Here is a 24,163-nt window from a genome sequence, read left to right as displayed (position 1 = left end):
GAAAAAGGGGTAATCAGGAAGTGGCAAAGTGTGCAGATGATACAAAATTACTCAAGATAGTTAAGTCAAAAGTTGACTGCAAAGAGTTACAGAGGGATTTCTCAAAACTGGGAGACTGGGCAACAAAATGGCAGACGAAATGCAGTGTTGATAAATGCAGAGTAATGCACATTGGAAAATATCATCCCAACTATACATATAAAATGATGGGTCTAAATTAGCTGTTACCACTCAAGAAAGAGATCTTAGAATAATCATGGATAGTTGTCTGAAAACATCTGCTCAATATGCAGCGTGGTCTAAAAGCCAACAGAATGTTACATCACCCAATGAAATTAAAAGGCAGTAGGTTTAAGACAAACATAAGTAAGTACTTCTTCACACAACACTCAGTTAACCTGTGTATCTGTTGCCAGAGGATGTTGTAAATGCGAAAAGTATAACTAGGTTCAAAAAAGAAAAGATCATGGAGGTAAGTCCATCAATGGCTACTAGCCAAAATTTCAGGTATGTAAACCCATGCTCTGGGTGTCCTAACCCTCTGACAGCCAGAAGGTTGGACTGGATGACAAGGGATGGAACACTCAATAAATTGCCCTGTTCTGTTAATTCCCTCTGAAGCATCTGGCACTGGCCTCTGTCAGAAGACAGGATACTGGACTGGTTGGGTCATTAATTTAACCCAGTATAACCATTCTTACATTCTTATGTTCATAACATGGATAACATTTTACCATATATTATGAATATTTTCCTATATCCTATTGAAAACTTCAAATTCTGAGGATGTTTAAAAGAAAAGAGGAAGTGTTAAATATCTACTTTTACTATAACTACACTGTTGAACAATAATATCTGCACTCAAAGGACCTTTCATCTGACTATATGAGCTTTGTATTAAACATGAATTTAGCCTCATAGTACCTTTCTGTGGTAAATGACTGTGAAACCCATTTTACAGATGAAAGAACTGAGCCACAGAGATTAATTGTCTGTCTATAGTTACTCAATAACTCAGTGACAGTCAGGAATAGGAACCAGAAATTTTGACTCCCAGGCCCCTGTTCTACCCACTAAACACTCTCCCTCTTTTTAGCTCTGTTATACAACTTGATACAATTTTCATTAGAAGCCTTGTGTATACATGGAAAAAGTAGTACAAATATTAATTATTCCTCATCTGAAGGCACCATATTTCATTCTTTAATTTATTAACTGTACACAGGTTTCCATGAAAAACAATTAAAGAACAGTCTGCAATGACAAATGATGTGTGTCCTTTAATTGAGGAAAAAACTGAAAAGAAAAAAGAATGCCAAATGGCCTCTTTATTGAAAACTAATGATAATTGAACAAATTTTAGTTGTTTATTGTGATATATATTCTCATCAGTCTAGTAGGTTCAGTCCAGACCAATGAGGGACTGTGTTGCCGCCTGCCCTGTAACCTTGGGTGCCTCACAATGCTTTGCTTGTGTAGCTTCCAACCTTGGCTGCTCACAGCCTGCATGCAGGTCACACCCTGAGTGTCTGTGTACTAGACAACTCTCGTTCAGGAGCTCTTACTCCAGAAGCCCATCTGCATCCCCACACTCTCATTCTGGCTTCCATCAGCCTTGGTTACTACTTTCAGGGTGATCTGAACACATTCTCAGTCCCAGATTTTCCCAAAACCACAGGGACTGTAATATCCAGCCCTCTCCTGAACAATTCAGAGAGATAATATGATTCATTAGTTCCTTTAAAGATACAGAACACATCACCGCTTATTAACTTAAGTAGGGGTAAATACACCCTTCCCTTTAAACACAGCACTGAGTTGGTTTGTGGTAATAGTTAATAATTTTATTAACAAAATATACATAGGATCAAATATAAGGAATAAAAATAGAAAGTTACAAGTAAAACAAAACAAAAAAATATGCTTCTAAAGGTCTGAAACTTAATCTAGCAAGATACAGGCTTTGTTCAGTATGGTTTCTCTCCCCAGTCACTTTTGTTCCCAGCCATAGCTGATTTTCTCCTTAGTCAGGATCTTCCACAAAAATACAAGATGCTGGCTTCCCTTGTCATCTGAGGTAAAAAATCTTTACCTAAGGAGGTTGGTCACCTATATTCCGTTCTAGAGACTTCAGTCCCCCTCTTGATTGAAGGACCCATCTTTGTCAGCTTGCAAGAACTCTAGCTTTTTAAGTCCAGTGATGGATGTCAAAGATGGCTTCTCTCCTTGCTTATATCTCCCAAAGTTCAATGAACTTGTTTCAAGAGGCAGGATTACCTCATGTTCTTCCCTTTCTGTAGGCTTCCCATCCCGCTGTTTGATTTCTATGTAAATAGGGCTTCCCTTGTTTGATTTCATCATGCTTAATTTACACAGGAGACAGGTAGATAGCTGTGACATACCCTCCTGTCTGGGCAGACTGTACCTTATGTCAATGAATATCCATGATTCCTTACAAAGTGTTAATACATACATTTCACAGTGATATTAATCACCAATGTGTCATTACCTTCAGAAAAGACCTCACTCTATTCACACTTACAATACAGTATATTGTATATAACCATTAGATTCAGTTGCTTATCGCTTGAAGATCACCCCTCTGTTATATAGACCAGTCAACCTTTTAAACAGATTCTTCTGAAGTAAAGTTTATTCTAGCAGTGCAGAAGGCAACATGGAGTCTGCTGGAGAAAGAGGCTCTGTGCTTTTTTTTTTCTCCCACTTGTGTTTGCCTAAATGCAAATTGTTTTGTTCCCTGCCATCTCTTCCACCTAATGTCTTGATGAACTTGTATACTATTTACATGTAAATTGAGGTAAACACACTTTCCTTTGTTGAGAATATACCTGGTCCGCGCACACTTTAGTTATAATTGCAGTATATATTCATAACTCTAAATAACCATCACGTGTATACATCACACAAGAAAACTAATGATCAATGAGTTATTAGTTTTCAAATAATACCTCATAAGGCATATTTTGTATAAAGATTATATGTGGGATGTGAATGCGGGGGTGCTTAGTATCACAATTTATATACTTGCATGGGTGATAGAATATTTGTTTTACCTGTTTGATATAACTTTTCTGCTCTGAGAGAATTGAAATTGACTTTATAACTGCAGCACAGAATTATAATTGTATCTTTCTTCTGATTATGTAAAGATAATCTTAATTAAGGATCTCTTTTTTAACTTTTCCTTGTTCCTGTTAAATCAATGTTTCACTACATACCTTAATTCAAAAACCCTAAGGGTCTGATTTTAAAGAAAAAAAAAACAAAAAACCTAAAAGTATTATTGCTTCTTAGCATTTTCAGGACATTTGATATGCCACCTGCATTTAATGTTTGAGTTATGTGCCATCATATTTTACCACAGTTAATAAAATTCTGAGTTTTTTAAACAAGTACCACTTATCTATGTTTATATTACTTCAATAGCATACTCAGTACTGTCTGGATCCAGCAGAGCAGTTAATCACAAGTAGTTTTTAATTGAAGTGAAAAAAGTTTTAAGCACATGTTTAAACATGGATCTAAATAATAGTAAACAAAACAAGATTTGTACTCTGGTGACAACTTCTGTTTATTCAAATAAACTTCTCTTAGGCCAGGTCTGCACTAGAAGCTTTTGCTCGTATAGTGCAGTCAGTTAGGGATTTACTTTTTGTTGGCATTTATATCTGACAAAATCCCTAGTTTAGCTGCTATTATACTGGCATAAAAGTGCTTTTGCCAGCATAGCACATTTCACTCACCCAACTGGTATAGGTACTTCTTTGGTGGTATAAGCTGCATCTACACTAGCAAAGTTTTGCCACTGTAGCTATACCAGGATAGACTAGGCCTTACAGTTGCACCTATTTAAGGTGTTAAATACAACAACAGATTAGGGTTCCTATTTTTATGTTTTAGAGTCTATTTTCTATTACTCTCTCATTTAGAAAGAAGCTGGTCCTTTTTACTTGCTCCATCAGCTGTTGTGAGAAAATAGTGTGTGTGTTAGTATGGCTTTGGCTATAAATATATGATTCAGTGGTAAATCTTTGTGGCCTTTTTGAATGACTCACTTGTGGTTGTTTTTTTTTTAAAGTGGGTCAATAACATAGAAAAAGATCACATCTACAACAAATGGACCACAAGTTTCCAGGAACTGCTTAAGCAAACCTATCCAGGAGTTATACGGCAGATTAGGCGCAATTTGTATAATTTGGTAAGTTTTTAGTTACTTATGTTAGGTGAATATTCATATGTTGCTGCCTAGTGTATGAACAGAACTATGTCTGAATCTTATGTTTTATGAGGAAATATATAGCATTGCATTTAGTTTTAGGTTTGCTGGAAATTCACATTTTTCATTTAGGACCTTGAAATCTGAGCTAAAATTTTCTAGTCTATTAAATAATATATAAATATCAGACTTGATTTTTCAGAATTGCTAAATTTCTGCAGCTGCCATTAACTGTAGATGGGGTTCTGTGTGTTTGTTTCTACTAAAAATCAGACCTATTTGTTACAAAAGGCATTACATTTCAATAAAAATGTTATCAGAATTACAATTAATTTAAATTGTATAAGGTACAATAAAGACTGCTTAATAATGCAGACATTTCTTTAATTTGTATGTATAAAAAAATCACATAACTTTTCACTATAAATGTCACATTGCCCATTGTAGTTTGTCATGTAACAAAATAATAAAAATAAGCAAATATATTGGCATTGCCCAGTGCTACTTACTCAATTAAATACTTTTCAGTGTGCAAGAGTTGAGGGGTGGAGTTAAAGTTGACACAGTAAGCTTAATTCTGGATTTCCTGGGCGCAGTCATCATGTTAGTTGTGTGTGGGGATGCGTGTTCAAATACCACTGACATCAGAGGGAGTTGTGCATTCGCAACTCATGGGTTCCTCAGGTCAGTTAATCTTTGTGAGCTTAAAACTCAGACTTTCTATTCCGAAAATAGGATTTGGTTTTTTTAATCAAACACTGTTATATTAGGGAATACTTTAATCTCCTGTCTCTCTTTTTTGATTCCCATCTTGGCTCTTTCCGTGAATATTAGGTGCTAAGCTTCAGTATATGTATCAGGTTACTGCTTGTATTGTACAGTACCATGCTGATTTACAGCGTCAGGCCACCATGAAATCTTTCACAGAGATAAAGGTCAGAGCAGGAACAACCATTATCACTAAAGTTCAAAGGTATACATACTAACACCACCTGCTTTTAGAGAAGAACAGGAATTTATGCCCCATTTGAAACCCATTTTAGAACACAACCCTAATTATGGTGTTGCTACCAGGTGCCATCAGAATATTATGGGCAGATGGTGTACTACTGACATTGGTGGGATGCTGGTACAAATTAGACTGCATTGCTGAGTTAAGGCAGTGGCAGGGCTGGTGCAACCACTAGGCGAACTAGGCGGTCGCCTAGGGTGCCAAGTGGTTGGGAGCGGAGGTAAGCTGGGGCAGGGGGGTGCGGGAGGGCCGCCTGCAGCAAGTAACGGGGGAGGGGGCGGGGCGGCGCACAGGGGAACTGCACCCCGCCCCAGCTCACCTCTGCTCCGCCTCCTCCCCTGAGCACCGCCCCGCTCTGCTTCTCTCCCTCCCAGGCTTGCACGCCAAACAGCTGATTGGCACTGCAAGCCTGGGAGGCGGGAGAAGTGTCGGCGTGCTCGGGGAGGAGGCGGAGGTGAGGTGGGGCGGGGAGCTGCTGCATGCGGCTCCCCGAGCCAAGGGGAGGGGGCAGTGGCGGGGAGCTGCTGGGGGGGGGGGCGGTGCGGGGCGTAAGGTGGAAGTTTTGCCTAGGGCACAAAACCTCCTTGCACTGGCCCTGGGCAGTGGGAGGTATGACAGTGGCAGGCTAATCTAGGCTTTACGGCAGAGGTGGGCAAACTACAGCCCACATCCGTCCCATGGGACCCTCTTGCCCGGCCCCTGAGCTCCTGGCCTTGGAGGCTCGCTCCTGGCCCCACCCCAGCAGCCTCAGCGCCGCGCTGTGCCTCCTGCACCACCTCTGGATGGCCAGGCAGCGCAGTTGCAGAGCCACAGCCTGACCCGGTGCTCTGGGGGACGTGGCTGTAGCGCTGCTAGCCACTGGTGCGCCAGGCAGCGTGGTTAGGGAGCAGGGAGGTTGGATAGAGGGCAGGGGCGTTGGGGGTGGTGGTCGGGGGCAGGGGTGTGGATAGGGGTCGGGGCGGTCAGAGGTCAGAGAACAGGGGGGTTGGATGGGGCAGAGGTCGGGGGGGGCAGTCAGGAAGGAGAGGGGGGTTGGATGAGGTGGCGGGGGGCAGTCAGGGGCAGGGGTTCCGGGGGCGGTCAGGGGACAGGGAGAAGGGGTGGTTGGATGGGGCAGTGGTCCCAGGGGGCAAGTCAGGAATGAGAGGGGGGGTTGGATGGGGCGGCAGGAGGCAATCAGGGGTGGAGGGCCCGGGAGTGGTCAGGAGACAGGGAGCAGGGGGTGGTGGATGGGGTAGGAGTCCTGGGGTGGCCATCAGGGGGCAAGAAGCAGGGGGGGTCAGATAGGAGGCGCGGGGCCGGGCCACGCCTGGCTGTCTGGGGGGAGACAGCCTCCCCTAACTGGGCCTCCATACAATTTTGGAAACCCGATGTGGCCGTGAGGCCAAAAAGTTTGCCCACCCCTACTATATGGACACACTCAGTGGGAGCTAGAAGGAATGTAGTTTCAGCACACAGGAATTTAGGAAGATCAGCTGATTCCACTTACTGAAAAAACAGTTCATTTGAAATTCCATGATTTGTGAGATGAAATTTTCACACTCTAAAATCCTTTTGTGTTCTCTGAGATGGAAGGAAGAGTAAACTGGGGTTAGAGTGCAGCATTGCTGCAGTCGAGCAGAAGGAGTCTGAACTCAAAGGAGGAATGCAGTTGTGTATAGTGGAGAAGGTGGAGGGAAGCCTGAGTTGCTTCCGTTGTGGTGAAATGAGCACAACTAACTACTGAGTGGGAGTGCCCATGTGTGGAAAATTCTGTTTTATATATTATATTGCATATACAAATCACATTACTTTACTTTGCAAACTTTATATACTTTTAAAGCATTTAAAAGTTAGGAAATCCCAATTAAGGTTGCCCATGCACTCTCCCTGCTCTTAGATCTTGTGTCTAGTGCCCTGTGGCTGCGGGGAGAAACAACTGCAGGGAAAGTCCTGCTCAGTCCATGCACCCCTGTGTTGGAGCATGCTCATTACAAACAGAATCTCTGGAGAATTTAGTCTCTAAATTCTAATAATTCTCTACTGAGTAGGTGCAAACTGAGACTTTCAGAGGCTCAAAACTTGACCTCATTTGGGTGGATTTTCATGAAGATTGCAAAAACTACATCCCTGACACAAAACTACAATCCTTAATAATATCCCCTTATTAAATTTCAAGACTCTGCTAAAAAACATGAAGGCACTAGAGCTTTTCAGTGAAATGGCTGTAAAAAAAATTTTAACATGTGAAAAATAATGTATTCTTCCCTGACCTAATTCTGAGAAACAGCTAAACTGTTTTGAGGCTTCGTGAGGCAGATACCTGGCATAGAAAATGTCAGACCAAGTCTGACAAAGTTATAGACAACTGAAAACATGGTCTTACAATGGAAGGAGACAGGCAGCCATAAGTATAGGTGTTACTGCGTGCATCATCTATAATTTTTAGCATGTGATCTTGTAATGACAATGCATATGCACAAGGGGATAGACTTTGACTTTGGCATTCCATGATTGTTTCCTTTCTTAACCAAGTAGTCTTAAAGCAAAGTTATTCCTGTGAAATATTAATACATAAAATATTGAAGATAATGTTAACTGGTTTTAACTAAATATTTAAGAAGCAGCAGCTCAGAATAAAACGCCTAACAGTATATAATATAAAAATGTGTATGTTTATAATAATAAAAGTGTGTGCGCTCTATATGTGTGTCTATATATAATAGAAAGTGTGTGTGTGTGTGTACGCATGTGCTCACATAATTAAATATTGGTCCTGGAACATACGACTCTATGTTGTAGAAACTTTACAATATAAGAAAAGGCATCACTGTCTTTTAATCAAAGAATAGGGTTTGGGTTTTTTCTGTACATTTGTATAAAATGTTGTTATAGGTAGTGTATGTTAAATAGGAGGCAAATTACAATGAACACTAAACTGGATTGCATTGTAGGGCTGAATACCTAAGGTCTCAGTTCTGCAATCTGATCCACACAGACACAAGACCCCCCCATGCGGATTAGTTGCAGTTTCAGATTGCAAGTGAGAGATGATTTTGCATTCCAAGCTAGAATAAACAAATCAACAACAGCAACAACAAAAACTGAAAACAAAAATGAAGCAGGGAGAAAGGTGGAGGTTTTTTTTTCCAAAATAAAAAATATTTCTAATTTTTGCAGACAAAGTTAGGTGGCATAGATTGTTTAGGCTTTATATATCTATTTAGCCATTGGTGGTCTCATTTTTCAAGGTATATTGAGGAAGTGACAGTAAATTTAGAACAACATATGAGTTTATGAAAAAGATATAGCTCTCAAACTTTCAAAAAGAGAATGGTGAGTGTACATCTGTGGTGAAATTTAGTTGGTGGTTATCTCAAAATTTTCAGCTTTTAGTACAAATACATAAACTCTGAAGTTGTTTTCATATGTACTCCTAATATTTTCTTGTGATGAATTTCTGAGATGACAATAGAGAACTGTATATAGGGCTGCACAATTCCTTCTGGAATCTCTGTACTACATTGTATTTTAAGTCTGAAAGGAACTAAAGGGATTATATAATGTCTTTTCTCCTATTAGGTACTATTTATTGATCCTGTCCAGGAACATGCAGCTGATTTTGTTAAACAAGCAGAATTATTCTATCATCACAATATACCACTTAGGTAATGTAAAATTGCAATGTTAATTGTCAATAACTGATTTTTGATGAATACTATTTCTCTCTCTTCATTTCCCAGTCTGAAAGAGAAAGATGTGAAGTCAAACTGAGTTGTCCCACATGGCTGTGTAAAGCACTACCACTAGGCTTACTAGTTGGCCTAATTGTGTTTAACATACTGTAGCGCTTAGGTTTCATGAGAAAATATTTTTCCAAGGGTGGTAGGTTGCAGTTACCCTATAACAACATGTGGAGAATGGCCGGATAACACTTTCCTGGATATTAGCATGAGAAATAATCCCATTGGATGTCCATGTGAGACTGTATTTAAAGCAAAACATTAAAAAATCATGGACACAGTTGGTGTACAATGAGATAGGGAGTGTTGATGAATTCAGTTCTTTGGATAGAGGTTTTGCTTTACGTAATTTTATTGGTGCACTGTGAATGAATAAATAAATAGAGCCTATATTTTAAATGGAGCTTTTAAATCAAGTACTTCAAGCACCCGTTGTTTCCTAGGAACATTTTTGTTGTTGATTTTTAAATAAATTTCCTTTAAGATTTTAATATTCCTGTTTTTTCCCTCCATTTTCTTTGATTTTTCTTTTATGGAATTTTAGAGAAGTAATGGCTTGAAGTGGTGGTGCATACCATCTGAAAATGTGTTGCATGAGTGGACATTTTCACTGTTTGTTTTTCCAGAGGGTTCCGGGGGAAATGATTGTAAAATGTTCTCAGGAATTTTGCCTCAGTCCATTGTGAGAATGCATTTTAGACTGTATTTTGCCTCTCCTGTTGCAGCCTGTATGTATGACTCTGTGGTACAGGTAGTCCTCGAAGTTTACATCTGACTTGGGTGTGAGGACTGTCGGAGTAGTCTATTTTAATTTGTTTGTCCTCCAGATATTGTTTCATTAACAGTATCCACTAATTTCCATGTTATGGAATTGTCAGTGTTATGGCTTCCTTTGTGGTACTTGACTTTCATTGTGAGGTCAAAGAGGATAGTAATTCCTAATAATTTAGTAATCAGTGTAAATTGTGGCAACATCCCCTAAACCCTTTTCAGAAACAAGTGGACCCCCAGCCAAAAAAACAACACCTGAATTGCTAGTATTATCTCTCTCTCAGAAATATGGGATACTCTCTGTGACTGGGGTGTATACCTATAAGACTACTTATATAACCAGTCTCTCTTCAGGAAAAACTGCCTGAATTCTTCTCAGCTCAGTAACTTAACAGGAAGCACTAGAAATAAAACTGCTTCTTCCTTTATCCTGCTGACACAGATTCAGATAGAATTTTTCTCTACAGCTTGGCCTCACAGCATAATCCTAGAGGCCCTGTAACGTAGATCTGGTCTAATGTGCTGCATGGTTCACAGGGTTTTAATCAAATGGCTGTTCCTCAAGCTTTTCTGCACCTCGTGGTGGTGTCTAAAATCTCAAAGCAAGGTGTGCCTAAAAGCAAGTAACCCAGTAAACTGATCGTGTGATTTTTCTCTCAGAACAGCTAATAGCACCTTTATTTGATGGTCTGGTCATCTCCAAATCCTATTTCATGAGGTTTTTAAGATCTGCATTTTTTTCTTGGAGATGAGAATGGATAAACTCCTCCACATTACTTTTTCCAAAAATCATACTGGAAGTTGCCTGTGATAAAGATTGATCATTACAAATGTATGTGACTAGCATGGATAAATGATCGACTCTGTCCTATCACATCCCACCTTCCAAATTGATTACCTTGGGCTTGCTCATGTTTTGGTAGCCAACTCTGGTTTGGGCTATCACAGCCTCAAACCAGAAGGTCTGGTGGAAAGAGTGGGAGAAGCTGTTGACTGTAGCACCAGGTACTCCCCTGTGTGCTAATTATTATTTGTATCTTTTTGGAAAACCTATTATGTATATTTTTCATATAGTGTTAAGTTTTTTAGATAAATTTAGTTCTGCTGCATCATTATGGGATAGTAAAAATCTCATTTTAATTCCTCCAAGGAAATGAATTTGAATCAGCCAAACAGTCTATTCATTGGTTGTGGCAATATTCTATTAAAGATGTTGAACCAATCTGTAATGCTGAAGATAGAAAGTATCACAAGGGGCCTGATACTTCATTATGTTACATGCGTGTACACTGGTATAACTCCATTGATTTCAGTGATGTTACTAAATCATACAGATAAAGCTTTTTAATATCAGATGCGTTAACACTGGTGTAAAACTGGAAAAACACAGTTTAGAATCAGGCCCAGGATCTGTAAATTACTCCTAAGTGTATAGAAAGTAGACTGAACATTGGAAAATGTATTTATATGACTATTTACTGTTATGAAAAGGAGGCTGTGTCTTTAGTGATTAGAGCCTGGACATGGGAGTCTGAAGTTTTGGGTTCTTTCCCTGGCTCTGACCCTTATTCCTGTATGAGCTTTGCCAGGTCACGTAATCACTTCATAAAAAGAAAAGGAGTACTTGTGGCACCTTAGAGACTAACCAATTTATTTGAGCATAAGCTTTCGTGACTATAGCTCACTTCATCGGATGCATACTGTGGAAAATACAGAAGATGTTTGTTTTTATTCACACAAATCATGAAAAAATGGATGTTTATCACTACAAAAGGTTTTCTCTCCCCCCACCCCACTCTCCTGCTGGTAATAGCTTATGTAAAGTGATCACTCTCCTTACAATGTGTATGATAATCAAGGTGGGCCATTTCCAGCACAAATCCAGGTTTCCCCCCCCACCCCACCCCCAAACAAACCCACTCTCCTGTTGGTAATAGCTTATCTAAAGTGATCACTCCCCTTACAATGTGTATGATAATCAAGGTGGGCCATTTGCAGCACAAATCCAGGGTTTAACAAGAACGTCTGGGGGGGGGTGGGGGTTAGGAAAACAAGGGGAAATAGGTTACCTTGCATAATGACTTAGCCACTCCCAGTCTCTATTCAAGCCTAAGTTAATTGTATCCCATTTGCAAATGAATTCCAATTCAGCAGTCTCTCGCTGGAGTCTGGATTTGAAGTTTTTCTGTTGTAATATCCCAACTTTCATGTCTGTAATCGCGTCACCAGAGAGATTGAAGTGTTCTCCGACTGGTTTATGAATGTTATAATTCTTGATATCTGATTTGTGTCCATTTATTCTTTTACGTAGAGACTGTCCAGTTTGCCCAATGTACAGGGCAGAGGGGCATTGCTGGCATATATCACATTGGTAGATGTGCAGGTGAACAAGCCTCTGATAGTGTGGCTGATGTTATTAGGCCCTGTGATGGTGTCCCCTGAATAGATATGTGGGCACAGTTAGCAACGGGCTTTGTTGCAAGGATAGGTTCCTGGGTTAGTGGTTCTGTTGTGTGGTATGTGGTTGCTGGTGAGTTATATATTGCACAAACTGGGTTTTATAATAAACACAAGTTTATTAACTACAAAAGGCAGACTTTAGGTGATAATAAGGGATAGCAAACAGAACAGAGCAGATTACAAGCAAATAAAACAAAACATGCATACTAAATTTAAGATCTTAAAGAAACTGGTTTTAAGAAGTAATTTCTCACCCTAAATGTTGCTTTTGGGCAGGATGCAGAAATTCTTGAAGGTTAGCTACCCTGCTTACAGCTTAAATCTTCAAACACCATATTCACAGACCAGATCCCTTTTCCAGCCTGGGCTCAACTCCCTCCCACCCCACCCCGGTCTTTGTTTCTCAGATCTTTCCAGCTGTCATCCTGGGTGGGGATGCAGTGAAGAGTGAACCTAGATCAGTTTACTCCCCAGCCTTAAACAAAATTTACATAAGGTGGGAACCTTTTGTTTCCCAGTCTTGACCTCCCCCTTCTTTTAGTGGAAAATCACTAGACATCCAAAATGGTATTTAGTATCAGGTGACATGACCACCTGACCGTGTAGTGTCAAAGCAACATCCCAGCTACTCAGGAAGGAGAGAGACGAGTATCTTCAAAGTCTTATTGTTTCTTCCTAATGGCCCATCAAGGCTGATGGCCTGCTGTCTTGTGGGTGTTTCCCAAGTACACACATAATTGTAATTGTTACATAGTCAATATTCCTAACTTTAGATACAGAAATGATACATGCATACAAATTGGATAATCACATTCAGTAAATCATAACCTTTCCAATGATATCTCACAAGACCCATCTTGCATAAAGCGTATCTTAGTTATGCCATATTCATATCATAACACTATTTCTATGAAGAATATGGAGTGTAACATGACAGAGGTATATTTTTTATTGGGCCGACATCTATTGGTGACATTGACAAGCTTTCTCTTTCACCAACAGAAATTAGTCCAATAAAAGATTACCCTACTCACCTTGTGTCATAAATATAAAGGGAAGGATAAACCCCCTTTAAAGTCCCTCCTGGCCAGAGGAAAAACCCTTTCACCTATAAAGGGTTAAGAAGCTAGGATAACCTCGCTGGCACCTGACCAAAATGACCAATGAGGAGACAAGATACTTTCAAAAGCTGGAGGGGAGGGAGAAACAAAGGCGCTCTCTCTTTCTGTCTGTGTGATGCTTTTGCCGGGGACAGAACAGGAATGGAGTCTTAGAATTTAGTAAGTAATCTAGCTAGATATGCGTTAGATTGTTTGTTTAAATGGCTGAGAAAATAAGCTGTACTGAATGGAATGGATATTCCTGTTTTTGTGTCTTTTTGTAACTTAAGGTTTTGCCTAGAGGGATTCTCTATGGTTTGAATCTAATTACCCTGTAAGGTATTTACCATCCTGATTTTACAGAGGTGATTCTTTTTTCTTCTATTAAAATTCTTCTTTTAAGAAACTGAATGCTTTTTCATTGTTCTTAAGATCCAAGGGTTTGGGTCTGTGGTCACCTATGCAAATTGGTGAGGATTTTTATCAAACCTTCCCCAGGAAACGGGGGGTAACGTTTGGGAGGATTTTTTGGGGGGAAAGACGTTTTCAAACGGACTGTTTCCTAATAATATAATACCGCTTAGACATTTGGTGGTGGCAGCGAAAGTCCAAGGGCAAAAGGTAAAATAGTTTGTACCTTGGGGAAGTTTTAACCTAAGCTGGTAAAAGTAAGCTTAGGAGGTTTTCATGCAGGTCCCCACATCTGTAGCCTAGAGTTCAGAGTGGGGAAGGAACCTCGACACCTTGTCTCTCTAAATCTTAAAGTTTAAGATCACGGACCAGATTCAGAGATGATGTAAATACTAGTGTTACATATCAGTGTACATGGGTATAACTTACATACTGAGACTGTTGGGAAGAGCATGGCTGTAGCAAGAAAAGCAACCAACAAGACAATGAAAGAGAAATTACACTCTCCTTCTGTTTGCCATTCCTTGCCATTCCACTGTAGTGGAGCATAGGTTACGTCCGCTTACAGACTTATTTATGTGTAACTTAAACTTCAGTTTGTCACTTTTAAATTTGGCCCCAAGCATGCAATGCCATTTTGAGAAGAAAATCTTTAAAAAATTCAGTGTATGTCTGTAAACTTTTGTGGTTGACTTAAATCAGGAGCCCAACCATATGTTTTTTATCTGTCCAATTGAACTGGTGCCATAATGAATCAACAGTGCAGTATACTTTTATACCTAGTTCCGTAAATTACGTGGAGAGCACATGGAGAATATGTTAAGCAATAATGTTGTACATTACAAATAATCTGGAGAGCACAACATATATGGAACAATAATTTTGTAAAGCCACAGCATGTCATTTTTAGCCCACTCTCTCTAAACATTGGAGGCAACAGTACACCTAAAGGTTGGAGGAAACAGTACAAACCGTCCTAATTTATCCAAGTATGTTTTATATACTATTGACTATTGCAGATATTAATTTGTACGATATTGGTAGAAAATCCTCACGTTGTTTGTATCTGATCGTGAGAAATTGTAATATCTTCAGTCTGTTTTCAATAAGGTTTAAAAAGCAAGATAATAAATATTTACATAGGGTTTTTTTCCCCTACAGAATTGGATTTGTTTTCATCTTAAATACTAATGAAGAAATTGACGGGAATGAGGATGCTGGAGTAGCTCTTTTGAGAGCTTTCAACTACATTGCAGAAGAATCTGATACTTCTCAAGCTTTTATCTCCATGATAAATGTTAGTGCCTGTAAATAGATAAAAATAATACATAATACTTTTTAAAACTATTTGCTTTCCTATAAATTCCCCACCTTTAGTTGGAAACAAAATTGTTCTAAAAGTGGATGTTAGGTTGCTGCAGAATGTCTTACTGAAGACATTTTCCTGCTCCTCAAACAAATTCATTCTGGTAATATTGTCTATCTATAAATTTTCTTCAAGGATTAAAAGAAGGTAAACATACCTTTCAATAGTCAGTATTTTCATGTGGAATCATAGTTTTGAGCTCTTTATATGGCCTTTTCATGCCTGCCTTCTTGTCTGTGTTCCAGCACACATTGGAGTAATGGTATTCCAAAATGGTTTAGGTCATGCCTTATGATTTAGAGGACTTCTGTGGTAGTTCAATGGTATAGAAAATGGGGCAGACTGGGTAAGACATTTTCATTATACAAGTGTTTGCCTAGTCTGGTTGACTCTATTCATGTCTCTGGAAGAACATGGAAATCTTCCAGGCTCAGAGTTTGAGAGAGATTCTGACTCCTCGACTAGAGTGGGTGGCTTAAGAAGGGAACATTTAAGGACTTAGAAGGGATGAATGGATTGACTTGAAGTACAGGATCTCTGTGATGACTCCTGACAAAAAAAAATTTGAACTAAAGAATAGGGTGCAAACAGATTTTTAAAAATTCTGTAACCATATATAATGTATTTTTTTTCTTCTTACTGTCCTGTATCATTTCTTCTTTAGGAGTAGAGGCACAGAAACTTAAGGTGATGGACACATTAAAAATTTCTTAGATAGGTAGATAGATAAGTAGAAAGAAAGAAACCAGAGAGGAGAAACTGGAAGACCACTGTAAAAGAGAAATAGAAGTCCATAAAGGTTAGGGAGGGTATGGAGTGTATGCAAGGTTAGTCATTGCAAGACTCTTCCATTACCTGATCACAAAATATCCAGAGTTTATGAAGAGCATAGTGAAAACTGAGAAATTCTTCTTTCTGTTTTGTTCCATAATATGAAAAGAAGGGAATGCTAGATAGAATTAAAGAGTAGTAAAAGTAGAACCAATAAAAGGAAATGTTACCTTATGCTTCATATAAACTTGAGGTGTTGACAGCCACAGGAGGTCATAGAGATAAACAGCTAGCGGCCAATTGCGGAGTTTCTCTAGGAGTGTGGCCTGAGAGGAGACTGTTGATTTTGTGTTCTGGAGGTACAGTTTTGAGTTTTGAGTGATGGTTCCAGGTGTGTGATTTGATTCAGTGCTTGCTGATTTCCCTTAACAAAGAAGCAGTGCTGAACTAGTTTTTAGCTAGGTTTAAAGGCTAGTCAGTAGTGAACAGTCGAGCAGCTAACAGCGGTTGCTCTGGAAGTTAGTTCGTGGTAGTTTGGGGGAGGTATCTTCCTCCTCCTTTTTCTCCTAGGCGTAGGGGTTACTTAGGCAACACTAGAAGTAACCCAGGGAGGAGAGGAGACAAAGAAAATGGTTGGGTACAGAAGCTGTAGGATGTTCATTGTCTGTATCTGATGGAATCTACTCATGCATGAAATTTCGCCCGGTAGAGCTCATGGCAGAGAAGATCCAAGAGTAAGAGATACAGCTGGAGACGATGATGGAATTCAGGTGGGAATTTGAAAGTATAATGGAGGAGAGAATTGAGGAGGTGATAAAAATAACTCAAGAGTTGTAGACATCTGATGAACAGAAACCTGGAGAGCAGGCTGCCAAAAGAGGAGTGTGATCCATGGAAAAAAGCAGAGGAAGAGAACCACTAGTGAAGATGAAACAAAATTGAGTAACAGGTTTTCTTAATTGGGGAATGAGGAGGAGAAACAGACAGATGATTAGGTGATGAGGAAGAAAAGAATGGAAGCCAGTCCCTGCAGAAGAGAAGAGACAGTTGAGACACCAAGGAACTAGAGCCCAAGTTAAAATGAGGATTATGTACAGGGGACTGTGAGAGAGGACATAAAGTAGATCTATATCAATACCAGGAAGAGACAGATCTGTGTGGTTGGGGACTCCATGCTAAGAAGAATTGACAGGCCTATCATCAGACCAGATCCAAAGAACAAAAGAGTATGTTGTATTCCAGGAGCAAGCATATATGATATGGATGTGAGTTTAAAAAGGATCCTGATGGGAATGGGGAAAAATCCACTGACTGTCCTGCATGTCAGGACAAATGACACGGCTAGATTCCCATTGGAATGGATGAAGAATGACTACACTAGCTGAGTAAGACACTTAAAGGAAGCGGAAGCTTGGGTGATCTTCAGTGGAATACTAGAGAGAAGAAGGGCAAAGGTGTGACAAGATAATGAAGATCAACCCATGGCTCAAGAATTGATGCCATGAGGAAGCTTTTGGGAAGATTGACCATTGGGAGACCTTACAGAAAGATGATGCTTCTGGACTGGTGGACTCCACTTGAATATCTGGGGTATTAACCTTCTAGCATCAAGTCTTGCACAGTTGATAAGAAGTAGATGAGGGGAGAAGGTTGGGAGAGACTTGTGAAATCTCCATGCCTGTCTTCAGTACATAGGAGTAGGAAAATCAGCTAAATGGAGATATAATAAGGGATAAAAAACCACTGTAAGATAAGAGATAGGAAGGTGAAAGAAATTACAAATATTGATTGGAGTAGTAGTCAGGTAGGTGTTACAGTGAGTAAAAGGATAAACCTAATCCAACTAAAAAACTAGGTATGGTCTCAGGGAAAGAACTGAGATGCTTGTACGTGAATGCAAGAAGGTTCGGTGGTAAAATGAAGGAACTGGAATTACTTGTGCAGGAGGTCAAACCAGTTATGGGGATTACAGAAACATTGTAGAATAGCACTCATGGCTAGAATACATGTATTAAAGAGTATATACTGTTTAGGAGAGAGAGAAATAAAGATGGAGGGGTAATGTTGTACATTAATTCTGGGATAAACTGTAAAGAAATAAGGAGTGATGGTATGGATGAAACTGAATCTGTTTGGGTCAAAATCACTTTTGGGAAGGATTGTGAAAGAGAGAGTGTTATTGGGATAGTGTTAGGGTCTGCTATAGACTCTTGGGGCCAGACTCGGATATGGATAGAGATCTCTTTATTTAATATTATTAGAGAGAGAAATACTACTGGGAATTGTGTCATAATGGGAGAAGTGATGGAATTTGAGACTTGGTTTTGTAAGTAGCGAGGACATCACAGAAGAGCCAGTCATGGGAAATAACCTTGGATCAAATGATCAGGAGCTGATTTAGTTTAAATTAAATGGAAGGATAGTCAAAACCAGGTAGAGAGCTATGGTTTTTGCTTTCAAAAGGGCAGACTTTGGGAAATTAAAAGAATTAGTTAAAGAAGTCAGCTGGATTGAAGAGCTCAAGCATTTAAATTTAGAAGAGACTTGGAATTTCTTTGAATCAACTATATAGAAACTATCTGCAATTTGCATTCCAAGCAAAGGGGAAAATTGCATAGGGAAAGGCTGCAGACCTATCTGGATGAATAACCACCTCAAAAAGATTATTAGGAGTAAATAGCCCTTAGAGAATAGAAGAAGGGATTTACCAGCAAAGAAAACTACATCATGGAGTTTAGAAAATGAAGTGAGACTTGCTAAATGAAATGAAATAATAAGTTATATAGATAAAAAGAGAATAAGGAAGGATAAGATTTGGCTGCTGTGTACCATGGAGAGGGAGGAGATTATAGATAATCTAGATATGGCCCAAAAACAAAATGAATTCTTTGCCTTGGTTTTCAGTAAATATCATAATATTGAACATGGGCATGAAGGCAGGATGGCGGCTGGAAATGGGTGTATAGAAATGACCACATCAGATGGACTGGATAATTTTCATGCCAGAATACTGAAAGAACAGAATACTGAGATTATTAGTCCAGTAGCTAGGACTTTAATAAATCTATCTGTTCAAAGATAACATTGTATGACTAGAGAATAGCTAACATGGTACCTATATTTAAGAAAGGTTAAAAAAAGTGATGTGGACAATTACAGATCTGTAAATAGGCAAAACTTTGGAATAAATTGTGAAGGAAAGAATTATTGAATTTATAGAGGTAAACAGAAAAGTAGATATAATTAAGGCTGCAAGTTGGTCACGGAAGTCATGGATTCTATGGCTTTTCCGTGACTTCTGCAGTGGCTGGTGTGGCTGGCCAGGGGGCCGCTTGAGCAGCTCAGGTAGCCCATGGGCCAGATGCATTGGCCACTGCTGGGGCAGTCTGGGGCCACCACCCTCCTGGTTCGCCCCCCGCCCCCCCCCAGCAACAGCAGCAGGAGTTTGAGTGCATGTGGGAGGGGGTTCAGGGCTGGGGGTTGGGGCAAAGGAGAAGGTGAGGGCTCTGTGTGGTGCTTACCTTTGGGGGCTCCCTGGAAGCAGCGACATGTCTGTCCCTCCCTCAGCTCCTAGCTTCGTGCGCTGCCCCCACCTGCAGGTACCGTCCCTGCAGCTCCCATTGGCCGGTAACCTGTTTGTTTACTGCCCGTGACCTGTCCATGACTTTTCCTAAAAATACCCATGACTAAAACATAGATTAGATGTAATGCATCATGGATTTACCAAAGGTAGCTCAGATTGTACCAGACTAACCTGATTTCCTTCTTCGAGAAAATAACTGTTTTTTTTTAAATGAGAGAGAAATGCAGTAGTTCTAATAAACTTGGACTTAAGTAAAGCATTTTACATAGTACCACATGGGAAATAATTAAGTTAGAGAAGATGGGGATTAGTGCAAGAATAGTAAGGTGGGTAAGGAACTAGCTAAAAGGAAGAAGGCAGCTGGTTATGCTGAAAGATGAACGATCCAATTGGAGGGAGGTTACTAGTGGAGTTCCTCAGGGATCAGTCTTGGGACCAGTCTTATTCAATATTTTTATTAACGACCTTGGAACAAAAAGAGGGAGTGTGCTAGTGAAATTTTCTCATGATACAAAGTTGGGACGTGTTGTCAATGCAGAGGAGGACTGGAAAATCTAGATGACCTTGAAGACTGGAGTGACAAAAATGGAATGAAATTCAATAGTACAAATACAGTGTCATGCACTTAGGGTCAAATAATAAGAATATCTTCTGCTAGCTGGGGGCTCATCAGTTGGCAATGATGGAAGAGGAGAGAGACCTGGGTGTGTGGGTTGATCACACAATGACTATAAGCCACCAGTATAATATGGCTCTGAAAAAGGCAAATGCGATCCTAGGATGTATCAGGTGAGGCATTTCCAGTAGAGAAAGAGAAGTATTATTGCCATTGTACAAGGCTCTGGTAAGACTCATCTGGAATACTGTATACAATTCTAGTCACCCATGATCAAGAAAGATGAATTCAAACTGAAACAGGTATAGCAAAGATGTACTAGGATGATCAGGGGAGTGGAGGGCCTATCTTATGAGAGGAGTCTGGAAGAGCTTTCCTTGTTTAGCCTCGCAAAAGGAGGGCAGAGAGGGGTTATGCTTGCTTTCGCTAAATACATCAGGGGAGTAAATGTGAGGGAAGGTGAAGAGCTATTTAAGCTAAAGGACAATATTGGCACAAGAACAAATGGGTATCAAGTAGCTATGAACACAGGAAGGCTGGAAATTAGAACGTGTTTAACCATTGGAGGAGTGAGGTTCTGGAACAGCATCCCAATAGGAGCTGTGGGGGCAAACAACTTAATTAGTTTTAAGAGAGAGATGGACAAATGTTATAAGTGGTACTATATGACAAGGGTTACTTGTGAAGTTGGGGGACAGAGCTCAATAGCCAGTGGTGGGAGGGCAACCCTTCTAGTCTTTTGTTTCTAATGTTCATGCTAAGACGAGGGAATAGAAAGGAATTCTCAGTCACAAAAAGCATTGCTAGCTGACCCGGAGTATTGGATGTACTTTCCTCTGCAATATAAGGTATTAACCACTGCCAAAGATAGGATAGTAGACTAATTAGACCAGTGATCTGATGGCAGATCCTATGTTCTACTTAAAAACAATTTATATTGTTTTGATAAATGATGAAGTAATATTAATATGTAGGTAAAATAGCTTTGTTTTTTATCTGTTTTATAATTTTCACAGATGTACCATGAAATGAAAGATGGAGAAGTTTTCACTGTGAACCATGTGAGGAATGTTCTTAGAAGTGAGTTTCCTCATGCTGACATTCAGAGTATATTGGGTGTTGACTCTGAATATGATGAGAAAAGGAAGGTATGTTAAGAGAAGAGTTGCAAGAATAGTACTCTGCACAGGGCTTAGTTTTGCATTTAATGGTTTCTAAGAGTTAAAACACTTAAATGCAATGGGGTTGGAATTTTTTCCAGTCTATTGCAGTGTTGGAAGGGTCCATTTGGATTATTGTCCCCAAGAATAATATTTAGTCCTGACTCCTATCTACTGTATACATCTGCTACTATGGAAGGTACCTAGTGATAAGTTTATTAGATGTGTATGATTTGCTGTAGGTGGTAGGTTACCCAAGCAGCCTGGCTAAGGAAGAAATTCTATCTTCTAGGCAAATCATACCTTCCTGGCAAAGAATCTGCCTGGTGGGTATGGCCATTCTGACTCAGAATCACAGGATTCCTAGTGTCAGAGACTGGAAAGGTAGCGAAGGCACAAACATACATTATTCATTTGTATGTGCATATAATGCTGACCAGTCAGGGAGATTGCCAGGGAACTTTCTCTAGCCCTCACCTGATTCTGAGGTGAAATGAAGTTTATGTTCTTTAGAAAGTGACTATGTACTGTGAAAATTTTGCTTCCAATCATGACATCATATATTCTAAGGATTACAATGTGGTAAGCTGAAATGCACATACAGTTGACTGGTAAAGAAAACAAGAGGCCTTCTATAGGGAATTGACTGTGCAATCCCCAGACTAGAATGTAAGTCTTGAGTTTCAAGATTATCTGGAAGACTTTAGAGATGCATGCCCTCTTGCTGATGTTCAGTGAAAGACTAAGGGCAAATCTTCCAAATAAAAAAATGAACATTTTTACAATTTATGCTCACAATTTTAGTTTAATGTAGCAAGGATTTCTCAGTTAAAGTATAAAGTTGCAACCATTCTGTAGTTCATTTAAGTACCAGGTCACATACAGTGGAGGTGGGCGTTCTTACTGAGGTATGAGAGGTAGGACGTGTCCTATTATATTTTAAGCCTATTTTATTTTTTCATACATTGATTTTTCTATACTGAAATCTTATGAATTGGTCTTCTAGTTTGTAGGATTATTGGTAAATTGGAGTAGAGATCTTTTCTAGAGAGCCACATTGTTGGCACAAAGTGAAACTGTGTTGTTTTTTCTGTTAATTTGGATTCCTGAAATTTTCAGATATGAAACATTTTTCCAAGCAAAGACTTGTTCTGACAATTGGCAAATATGTCTATCTTGAAACATATACTTTCTGTTATCAGTAGCTGCTGCTTCTATTATCAGTAGATGTTTCTATAAAAAAAGTATTCTGTAGTTTGTAATCAAAGGTCTGTGTTTAAGATTTACCAATATATCATTAAATAAAGGTCAACCACGATGTGTAGAGGAGAGTCACCGTACTTCCCTGTTGGTGAAGTTCAGAGTGACAGAATTAAAGGAAACAGGAAATAGAGCACTGAATTTTATGCATAGTACTGGAAGGGAATGTTTTCTTTTATTATAATAATGTAGGTAATTTTCTGCAGAAGTCCATACAAGCATTATTTTCAACCATATATCTTCAACCATGTCTGGTCTGTAAAATCCTCTGTGCTTTATTTGATGAATATTCTTTAAATAGTGCATGATAAATAATAGCTCTTAGCAAGACTGCCACAGAGTGGCATAAAAACAAGGGTTTTAAAAAAATCTTTATATGAATTTACAGGAGTTTTTGTCCTTCCTTTTTGATAAATGTGTGCTTCATGTACTATTTAACTGATTAATTTTTCCAAGCTGCTTTCTGAAAAATCCTAACAGAATTGTGAATTCAATTTACTCTTTATGACTCATAGAAGTAGGCCACAACACAAAGTGCTTGGACATTGGTCTACATTGTCTCTTGATATTAGTTTTCTTTCTTACTACGGTCAGCCACATTTTGTTTAACTCTGTGATATTTCTGATTTGAATAGGCAGGAGTAGCCTTTTATAAAAAGACCGGCCTGGGTCCATTGCCTCAAGCTCTGTTTAATGGTGTGCCCTTTAATGGTGAAGAGATGGCTGCTGCAGAATTAGACACAGTTATTCTCCAGAGGATCATTGATGCCATGGGGTTCTTCCAGAGGGCAGTTTTCATGGTATGCTGAGCATTTATGAAAGAATGTAAGGTGAAATACTTGTCAGTAGATTGTTACAGTCATGATTACAACCTATATTTTTTGTAATGAGGTAGTTATGAAATTATTGTTATGAAAGCTGAAATTACATCATTACTTTAATTTACATTCATGAATTTGAAACTTAATGCATGTTGATTATTGAAGCTCTAAATACATGTTAATCCTTGAAATGTTTTCAGCCAAGAAGTGAAGATGAATTGTAGCCATTCATAAGAAAATTTGGACCTAAAATGTTAAAATCTCTTGTGTGTATTATTTATATATTTGTTTTCTGTTTAAGCAGTCCTTATCTTAGCATTGGATATATAAAAGCTCTAAACTAAACAGAAACATAAATTCATACTGGTAGCTGACAGCCTGTGCTGTCACATGAGTGTAATTTGTAAACCATGTATGTTTAAAAGTAAAAAATGGCTAACAATTTAAAAATTGGATGGTAACACATTGTGAATATCCCAGTGATTATTCACCCTGGTGATACCCTAAAAGAGTTCTCAGCCATGCTTTTAGCTGTTTCCATCACTTCATGCTGATTCCACAGATATTCTAGGCTTCCGAGTGGGGTTACTGTGTGTGCTGGTGTCAAGGTTCCTTCCCCAGTCTGAACTCTAGGGTACAGATGTGGGGACCTGCATGAAAGACCCCCTAAGCTTATTCTTACCAGCTTAGGTTAAAAACTTCCTCAAGGTACAAACTTTGCCTTGGTCTTAAACCGTATGCTGCCACCACCAAGCGTTTTAAACAAAGAACAGGGAAAGAGCCCACTTGGAGATGTCTTCGCCCAAAATATCCCCCCAGGCCCTACACCCCCTTTCCTGGGAAAGGCTTGATAAGAATCCTCACCAGTTTGTA

At 39.3% G+C, this 24,163-nt stretch overlaps 1 protein-coding gene across 2 annotated transcripts in view; it reads left to right on the top strand.

The window, feature by feature from the left end:
* Positions 1 to 24,163, top strand: part of UGGT2 (UDP-glucose glycoprotein glucosyltransferase 2) — a 301,267-nt gene that overhangs the window by 114,992 nt on the left and 162,112 nt on the right. For both annotated transcript variants that reach the window (XM_073348024.2, XM_073348019.2), the window contains exons 13-17: positions 4,100 to 4,219; positions 8,811 to 8,896; positions 14,875 to 15,010; positions 21,066 to 21,197; positions 23,105 to 23,269. In XM_073348024.2, coding sequence (XP_073204125.2) covers positions 4,100 to 4,219; positions 8,811 to 8,896; positions 14,875 to 15,010; positions 21,066 to 21,197; positions 23,105 to 23,269 — 639 coding nt within the window. The remainder of the gene's footprint in view (positions 1 to 4,099; positions 4,220 to 8,810; positions 8,897 to 14,874; positions 15,011 to 21,065; positions 21,198 to 23,104; positions 23,270 to 24,163) is intronic.

This window comes from Lepidochelys kempii, chromosome 1, assembly GCF_965140285.1.
Source record: "Lepidochelys kempii isolate rLepKem1 chromosome 1, rLepKem1.hap1, whole genome shotgun sequence".
Taxonomy (NCBI): Eukaryota; Metazoa; Chordata; order Testudines; family Cheloniidae; genus Lepidochelys; species Lepidochelys kempii.
The sequence above is the reverse complement of the archived record's forward strand: the minus strand, read 5'-3'. Positions and strand labels throughout refer to the sequence as shown.